The sequence below is a fragment of the Fukomys damarensis genome, unplaced genomic scaffold (genome assembly GCF_012274545.1).
Source record: "Fukomys damarensis isolate Sample0158 unplaced genomic scaffold, DMR_v1.0_HiC HiC_scaffold_37, whole genome shotgun sequence".
Classification (NCBI taxonomy): Eukaryota; Metazoa; Chordata; class Mammalia; order Rodentia; family Bathyergidae; genus Fukomys; species Fukomys damarensis.
Window position 1 is genome coordinate 8860243 of NW_022900949.1, and position 9080 is coordinate 8869322.

Below are 9080 nucleotides of genomic sequence, written 5' to 3' on the forward strand. Positions count from 1 at the left end.
AGCCTCAAACCTTATTTGGCGAGTTGCTGTGGTGAGGCCTCTGGAGCTGCGGGCCGCCCCATGATGTCACCCGAAAGGAATGTGAAAACCTAAGCTCTGGGTCAGGCCAGCCGCGGCCGAGGATGTGCTGTGTTCTCCTTGGGGATCCTGAGGTCCTGTCTTCAGGAATCTCCTCCTCTGGGTGCTGGGGAACTCAGGCTCTGCCACCCTGCCCGAGAAATCCCGTGCTTTATTGTTTGAAATGTGTTAGGGCCTCCAGTCTGGAATTGGCTCCACAAAAGTCAGGGAAATTCAACCCAAAATGAATCACCCCTTAGTGTTCGTGGAGGATTGGTTCTAGAGCCCCTGAGAGTCCCAAAATCTTTTAATGCCTCAGTCTCTTATCTGATGATGTAATATTCAACTTGTATAATCTCATATACTTTGTCATTTATTTACTTGTGGGGTTCAAACTCGGGTCCTTGCGCTTGCAAGGCAGGCCACCGAACCACTGGGCTAAATCCCCGGCCCTTTTTTTTTTTTTTGAGACAGGGTCTCACTATGTAGTTGAGACTGACCTGGAACTCACTATGTAGCCCAGGCTGGTCTTGAACTCACAGCGATCCTCCTGCCTCAGCCTCCTGCGCTGGGATTACAGGTGTGGGCCACCATGCCCGGCTCGTTATTATTATTATTATTATTTTGGCAGTACTGGGGATGGAACTCAGGACCTTGAACTGAGCTGCATCCCCAGCCCGTTATTTTTTTTTTTTTCTTTTGGTATAGGGGATCAAACTTGGGTCCTTGCGCTTGTGAGGCAAGCGGCAGAACCACTGGTCCCCTTATTATATTTGAGCCAAATCCCTGGTCCCCTTATTACATTTTTAAGATAGGGTCTCACTGTTTCCCAGACTGGCCTCAAACCTGTCTCAGCCTCCCAAATAGCTGCGGTTACAGGCATGCACTGCTGCAGCCAGCTGGTTCCAAGGCGGGCAGGAGTTTAGTTTTAGGGAAGGGATGCTGGGGATGGGACCCAGCCCTCCTGCACGCTGAGTATTTGCCGTCCCACTGAGGGGCAGCCCCAGCTCCCACCTGGAGACTTTGGTGATGCCTGGCTTGTGTAACCGGACGGGACCGTGTCTTAACCACAGGTCCTTATCTTCAGCTGCGTAGTCCGTCACCTCAGGTGGACTCCTGTGGCGGGGGCCGGCTCAGCAAGTTCACGTACTTTTCTTCCCCTACCGTTTGTTTTGTACTCTGCAAGCTCTCAGGGTGGTTTGTGTAGTTTCTTTTTTTCCTTCCTGTGGGTGCTGAGGATGGAACCCAGGGCCTTGTGCATGCTGGACAAGTGCTCCACCCTGTGGAGGTTTTTTGTTGTTGTTGTTTTGCTGAGTCGGGGTCTCTCTGTGTAGCCCAGGCTGACCTCAAACTCAGGATGACGCTCCTTCTTTAGCCTCCCGAGTGCTGGGATGACAGGTGTGCGCCAGCACACCTGGCCTGGTTTGTATCTTTTGCAGGGGGTACTGGGGATTGAACTGAGGACCCTGCACTTGCAAGACAGGTGGTAGCACAGCTGACCTAAATCCCCCGCCCTGGATTGTGTATTTTTAGTTTATTGGTTTTTTTTCTTTTTTGGTACCGGGGATCGAATTCAGGTCTTGCGCTTGCGAGACAGGCAGAAGAACCACTGAGCTAAATCCCTGGCGCTAGATTGTGTATTTTTAAACGATTGGGGTTAAAAAAAATGGACTCATCTCATCTGCTCGGAGTCCCTCTCTCCGTGCCTGGGGCTGCCCTGCTCGCTCCTACTGTTTCTGTGGAAAACCGAACATGGCCCTGGGCCCACTGGGGCCCTGTTGTCCCGAGCACTGCAGTGCTGAGCAGCGTCCCTGGCCTCCACCCGCTTCATAGCAGGTGTGGTACATCCCCAGGTGACAAGCCGCAGCTGTCCCCAGACAGGGTCCCGTGTTGCTGGTGGGCAGTGTTGCTTCTGTTTGGGAGCTTTTTTTTTTTCCCCCAGTGCTGAGGTTGGGACCCCGGGCCTTCACAGTGCGCTCCATCCCCAGCCCCTTGTAGTTTTTGCCAGGGTGTTGCTTAGTCCATACGTTGCCCAGGCTGGCTGGAACGTGTGACCTTCCTGCCTCAGCCTCCAGAGTGTTGTAATAGGATCATCTCCCCAGCACAGTTTCACAGTATCTGCTGTTTCGCGCGTTGTGACTTTCCCGTTGGTGCAGTTTTTCCCTGCTGGCTGCATGTTATTGGAGCATATGAGTCACCCCATCTTCTTTCTCTGTGGCCGCCTCTGGTGTCCATCTGCTTTGTGGTGTTTGGACCCAGGCCCAAAGTCGTGACTGCGGGGATCTGGGAAGCGCGTGGCTCTCTCCCACGTCTCTCCAGCCCCAGCGGCCCAGCAGCACCTGCTGCAGCGGGTTATCCGCACACAGCCTGCGCAGCCCGGAATCCAGGGCTGTGAGTCGGGAGGACGCTCGCTGTGGGTTTCATTTCATGTCGTCGTCACTGTCAGTAACCCTTAGTGACAGAGGGAAATCCGTGGGCACAGGATTGGTGTGGGGGGAGGGTCCACGGCTGGATGCTGGGCGCCTGTGGTGTCTGGGTTCTGGGCTGAGCCCCACTGCGGCATAGAGGAGGGTGGGTGAGGCTGAGACCCCAACCCCTACCTTGCCGTCCGTGACCCCGCCCAGGCTTTGGCCTTGTGCGTGGTGGCCTTTTGCCATCGTCCTGAAGCCCAACGCAGGCTGGCTCTTCCCCGCAGGACTCCAGAGCCTCAAGGATGGGGCTGGTCCCTTTGGGCTGGGTGGTTTGGCTCTGCAGTCTGGTCACTTCCCTCCCACTCCGTCCTGGGGCTGGGGCTGAGCGTGAACAGGGAGCCACCCAGGGACGGGGGTCTCTGAGCAGGAGCCTAACACCCGGCCGGCAGGAAGAGGTGCTTCCCAGGGTTTGGAGACAGTGGTGCTTGGCTGCAAGATTATTTCCCCTGTGCCTGGGGTCTGAAGCCAGGGCATTGGCATTTGAGCTGTGTCCCTGTCCCTACCTCCTTTTTTTTGAGAGACAGGGTCTCCCTGAGTCACTAAATTGCCCAGCCGGGCTCACACGCGCGATGCCCCTGCCTCTGCTCTCTAGTTGTGTGTGAGGTGTGAGGCCGGGGGGATCGAGCTCACACGGGTGAGCACTGCACGGCACCGCCAGAGTCCTGAGGGAGGCGCAGGACGTGGGGGCAGAGTGGGAACTGAGGAAAGGGCCGCCCCTCCCGCGGCTGCAGGCAGAGCCGGGTCCCCCCCCCGTCCCCGCAGACTGGTCAGTGGCAGGTGCAGCTGCAGACCGCACGCTCTGGGCCGCCTGGTCACTCCCCGCACGGCGCCTCTCCCCGCGGTACCCTCAGGTGCTCAGGCCACCTGTCCCCAAGGCCTGTGCCCCTCCTTCCTTTCCAGCGCCTTGTGCCCCAGCAGCCCAGGATTTCCTCTTGGACCACTCACCCTGTTCTAGTGTACTCGCCTCCAGATCCGGGTCCTCTCTCTGCGTCGCCAGTGTGTCAGAGAGGCCGTGAGCTGTGTCTTAGTTACTTCTCTCAGGCCCGGGACGAAATTCCTGACACCCACAGGTCAGGGGAGGAGAGGCGTTTAGCTCAGTTTGTAGAGGTTTCATCGGTCCAGAGCTGGCCCCAAGGCAGGAGACGACGAAGCAGCAGCAGCCTCTCCCTTGTACCCCTTCTAGGCCACCCACGCTCAGGGGGGGCCTTCCCGGTACCCACACCCAGAGCTACGCCAAACCAGTCAGCGGATTAATCCTGTACTTTTTCTTTCTTTTTTGGTACCGGGTCTGGGACCCGGGACCGTGCGCCTGCAAGGCAGGCGGTGGCATCGCTGAGCCAACTCCCCGGCCCTGATGCTGTCCTCTCAACCCCAGCCACCTCCACAAAGCCCCACCTGTGCCCATGAGGTTTTGGGGGGACACCTAGAGCCACACCGTAACATAGAAGGTATGAGTAGCACTTGGGGAGGCTGAGGCAAGAGGATCTAAATTTAAGCCCAGCCTGGGCAACTCAGTGACTTAGACTCTGCCTCAAAATTAAAAATTTTAAGAAGGGCTGGAGATGTAGCTCAGTGCAGACTGCATTCTCAGTTCTGCAAAAGGGAAACAATCCAGAAACCAGTGAAGACACAGGCGGGGAAGTCTAGGGATGCGCAGTTCCCGGGCCGTTTCCGAGTGTGGCTTCCTCCCCGTCTTGGGCAGTCCTGAGCTGGGAGGTTCCCGACACCACCTCGCTGGGACTGCAGAGGACACGCGGGGATTGGGACAGGGCCCACCTGACCCAGAGAGCCTAGGGTATTGACTGTTCGGCCTTTCTTGTCACTTCTTGGGTTAAGACAATACCGAATGTAACCACAGGCCCAGACAGTGTGAGGGCTCAGGCTCCCTGGGTGCAGCAGATAGAGTTTGTGTGCAGCAGATAGAGTCTGTGTGCTCTTTCTCTCCTCTTCATGCAGTGGCTCTGACCCCCCAGTCCCGTGTATATGCTAGGCAAACACTGCCACTGAGCAATGCCCAAGTCCTGTTCTCTGTCTTTTCCGAAGAGATAAAATTGATGCACTAGCCTGTGATACCAGCTACTAGTTAGGCTGAGGCAGGAGGATCCTGACATCAAGACCAGCCTGGGCAATGTAGCGAGATCCTATTTGCAAATGAAAAAAGAAAAGGGCTGGGGATATAGCTCAGTGGTAAAGCATCCCTGGGTTCAATCCCAGGAATGTATACACATACAAAAACTTTTTACATGCTGTGTATCTTACCCATTTAACAATGATTTTTGTGATTGTCTTGCCTCAGCCTCCCAGAGGCTGAGATTATAGGTGTACGCCACCATGCCTGACTCATTTAATGATCTTTAACACACTGACAAGGTAGTGTAAGCATCACCAACGAATTCCAGTACGTTCTGTCATACACAAAGAGAAGCCTTAACCCATAGCAGTCACCTGTCCCCTTGCCAGCCCTGGCACCCGAGTCCACTCCCGAGCGTTTCCTGTCCCTGGAGCCCATCCTGTGTCCCATGTCTGGCGTCTCATGGAACAGGGTGTCCTCCAGGTCTGTCCATGCCAGGGCGAGCGTCTCACTCTTCCTGGCTGAGAAGCATCCGAGTGGGAACAACGTCACTGTGTGCCGGATCCCCTTTGGCCGTTGTAAATATGTCCCTGTAAGCATTTACATGTAAATGCTTGTGCAGAAGTATGTTTCCCTCTTGGGTGTACACCTAGGAGTGTAATTGCTGGGTTCTGCGGAAACCCTGTGTGGTTTTTTTGAGACAGGGTCTCACTGTGTAGTTGAGACTGACCTGGAACTCACCGTGTAGTCCAGGCTGGTCTCGAACTCACAGCGATCCTCCTGCCTCAGCCTCCTGAGTGCTGGGATGACAGGCATGTGCCACAGCGCCCGCGTGGAAACCGTGTGTGTAACATTTTTTGTTTGTTTCTGAAATAGTCCCTAGGACGCCGTACGTGGCACAGCTGAAGGGGTAATGTTCCCTTCGGCTCACATTTGTAGTCCGCGGTCTCCGGCTGTAGTGCAGGAAGGCGGAGCTGGCTGGACGGGTCCAAAGCGCCCGGCTGGAAACCGTGTGTGTAACATTTTTTGTTTGTTTCTGAAATAGTCCCTAGGACGCCGTACGTGGCACAGCTGAAGGGGTAATGTTCCCTTCGGCTCACATTTGTAGTCCGCGGTCTCCGGCTGTAGTGCAGGAAGGCGGAGCTGGCTGGACGGGTCCACGTGGAGAGAAGCTGCTCAAGGCTGGCAGCCAGGAGCAGAGCGAAGGGAGGAGCAGGGCAGGAGGCGGACCCTTCCAGCCACACCACAGTGACCGCCTCTACTGACCAGACCCTCCGCCTCGGCAAGTCAGCCAGAGCGACCCTCTAATCCACCACCTCCCCAAAGCCCCGCTTATGAGTGTGTGAGGCTTTTGCAGTTCAGACTGCTCTGGAACTCACTATGTAGCCCAGGCTGGTCTCCAACTTGCAGCGATCCTCCTGCCTCAGCCTCCCCAGTGCTGGGATGACAGGTGTGCGTCACCACGCCCAGCTAAACCAGTTTGTTCTTGAGACAGGGTCTCCCACTTGCCCTCTGCTCTGTCCCCTCAGTGGCCAGTTTGCCATCGTGCGGAAATGCCGGCAGAAGGGCACGGGCAAGGGGTACGCAGCCAAGTTCATCAAGAAGCGGCGCCTGTCGTCCAGCCGCCGAGGGGTGAGCCGGGAGGAGATCGAGCGCGAGGTGAGCATCCTGCGGGAGATCCGGCACCCCAACATCATCACGCTGCACGACGTCTTCGAGAACAAGACGGACGTGGTGCTCATCCTCGAGCTGGTCTCGGGCGGCGAGCTCTTCGACTTTCTGGCTGAGAAGGAGTCGCTGACCGAGGATGAGGCCACCCAGTTCCTCAAGCAGATCCTGGACGGGGTCCACTACCTGCACTCCAAGCGCATCGCCCACTTCGACCTCAAGGTGAGCCAGGGGGCTGCCTGGTCCCTGAGCCGCCGCCGCCGTGTCCCTGTCCCGTGGGCACGAGCCGCAGAGGCCCCTCCATCCCCCACAGCCGGAGAACATCATGCTTCTGGACAAGAACGTGCCCAGCCCGCGAATCAAGCTCATCGACTTCGGCATTGCCCACAAGATCGAGGCCGGCAACGAGTTCAAGAACATCTTCGGCACCCCCGAGTTTGTGGGTGAGGCCGCGGTTGTGGGGGACCTGCTGTGTGCGGGGCCCTGGCCGCCAAGGCGAGCTCTGCAGAGCCCGGATCTCAGCCTGCGTCTCCCTGTCCCGCAGCTCCTGAGATCGTCAACTATGAGCCGCTGGGCCTGGAGGCAGACATGTGGTGAGTCCCCGAGTCCCTGAGTCCCTGAGTCCCCGGCACAGCGTGGGTGGCTGCTGGCGGCCGGGGTTCCTGCTGTGCCTGGTGCTGACCACCCTCGTGTCTCCTCAGGAGCATTGGCGTCATCACCTACATCCTGTGAGTCCCTGGAGAGCCCAGGGTGCCGGGTGCTGACTCTGGACACCGCAGGGGACGAGAGGGAAGCAGCGGGTGACTGCAAAGTGACCCTGCCCTGTGACGTGGCCGGTGCAGCTATGGGCGAGGGAGGGGCCCAAGTCCTCACCTTCCCCAGCGCCACCGTTCCTTGGCTCCCCCAGGCCGGGCCCGTGCCCGGGGTCTGTCCCCTCCCTCGTGTGGGGGCAGGCACGGCGGTCAGACCTCACGGGCCTGGGGAGATGAGTTCAGGTGGTGTTTCGGTTTCCCCAATTCTGATGTACTCAGGGGCTTGGGGAAGAGCTGGAAACAGTCCCAGCCTCCCTTCCTCTCTCACCTGTCCTCGCTTGGTACTGTCTCCTGCCATGCAGTCCGGGGTGACACGAAGGTGGCCTCCCCGGTGCTGCCCTTGGAGCCCAGCACCCACAGCCAGGTGGCTCCCGCTCCCTGCCTGCCCGGCACCTCTAATACTCGGTGGCTGGAGACAGTTCCTCATCCTTGTCCCCAGTGACCTTGGCTCAGGGGCACACTCGGGCTCGTTGTAGCACATCCCCAGTTGGGACTCTCCTGATGTCCCCTCGGGGGTCACCCTGGGTCCCCTGGCATGGCACTGCATCTCCCGGCACAGTAGGTGGACAGGTTCATGACAGGGACACGCGCCCGTCTCTGGGTGCTCCAGAAAGTGGCCGTTTTCCTGACTGGTTACTGATCGCCTGGGAGAGATGCTTGGGACCGCTTGGCCCTCACTCTGAGTTCCGCAGGGACCCCTTGGGACAGCGCTGGTCACTGGTGCCCGTGAGCGGCTGGGGACCCCGGGGAGGTGTGGGGCGACCCACCCTCTGCACGGCTCATCACAGGAGCAGTGGAGTTGGGGTGGCCACGGCATGGCGAGGGGCAGTGGGGACTGCTCTGACCACATCCCGGGTCTGTCCTGCAGTCTCAGCGGGGCGTCCCCGTTCCTGGGCGAGACCAAGCAGGAGACACTGACCAACATCTCGGCGGTGAACTACGACTTCGATGAGGAATACTTCAGCAACACCAGTGAGCTGGCCAAGGACTTCATCCGTCGCCTGCTGGTCAAGGACCCCAAGTACGGGGGACGCAGGGGGTGGGGCCTGGAGGTGGGGTGTTGACGCCCCCAGGCCCAGAGCTGGAGGCCAGCTTAGCTTCCACTCTGACGGGAGATGACAAACTGGCAGCTGTGGTTGTTCACACCATGCGTGCGTGTGTGTGTGTGTGTGTATTTATTTTTCCTGATACTAAGGATAAACCTAGGGATTTTGCACTGGGCAACCTCCCCAACCCTATTTTAAAATTTGGAATTTTGAAATATTCCAAATGGGCTCAAACTGGAGATCCTCCTGCTTCAGCCTCCCCGAGTGTTGGGATGGCAGGTGTGTGCCACCATGCCCAACTCCACACTATGTTTTCAAAAAATGTTCCAGTTTATTGCAGCATTTCAGATAGGTTTTGCAGTGAATTCCAGATGATTGCTTTTTCCTAGACCTAGGACCCGGCCACATGGGGCCCTGATCCCTTCCCTGGTGCCACTGCCCTCCACCCCAGGGGCTCGGCTCTGCTAACCAAAGCCCAGAGAGCATTGAGACCCGAGCCCCAGAGGCCCTGGAAGGAAATAGCCACTTTGGGTGGCCAGGCCGAGGCTGGGGGCTGTCCTAGGGTCACACTTGAGGCTGGGAGCTGAGGGCCTGGCTCGCAGCGGGGATGCCCTGGATCACCTAGCCTCGCTCGCTGCTTTGGGGACCACTCAGGGTCACACACACATCTCTCGGGGTGGGGTTCTTCCAGGAGGAGAATGACCATCGCCCAGAGCCTGGAACATTCCTGGATCAAGGTGAGGTCCCTCTGCCTACCCGGGTGGGGGTGGCTGTCCTCACACCGCTGGGTGTCAGCCTGATAAGCCCTGAGTGCCCGGGGACTGGCCGTGCAGAGGGGTCCGGCAGGGCCCCTGTGGACACTCTGGGAAGATGCCACTTACCCGGCGCAGGGCTGGCTGTGGCCTGGGCCCGACGTCCCCACGTCCCGCCGTCCTCACAGGCCATCCGGCGGCGG

General features: G+C 58.3%; 1 protein-coding gene across 1 annotated transcript in view; it reads left to right on the forward strand.

Annotated features, from left to right (window-relative positions):
- The window catches only part of Dapk3 (death associated protein kinase 3), an 11350-nt gene that overhangs the window by 1461 nt on the left and 809 nt on the right, over positions 1 to 9080 (forward strand). The window contains exons 3-9 of the mRNA XM_010635096.1: positions 6129 to 6489; positions 6581 to 6710; positions 6812 to 6860; positions 6969 to 6995; positions 7948 to 8100; positions 8817 to 8862; positions 9066 to 9076. Coding sequence (XP_010633398.1) covers positions 6129 to 6489; positions 6581 to 6710; positions 6812 to 6860; positions 6969 to 6995; positions 7948 to 8100; positions 8817 to 8862; positions 9066 to 9076 — 777 coding nt within the window. The remainder of the gene's footprint in view (positions 1 to 6128; positions 6490 to 6580; positions 6711 to 6811; positions 6861 to 6968; positions 6996 to 7947; positions 8101 to 8816; positions 8863 to 9065; positions 9077 to 9080) is intronic.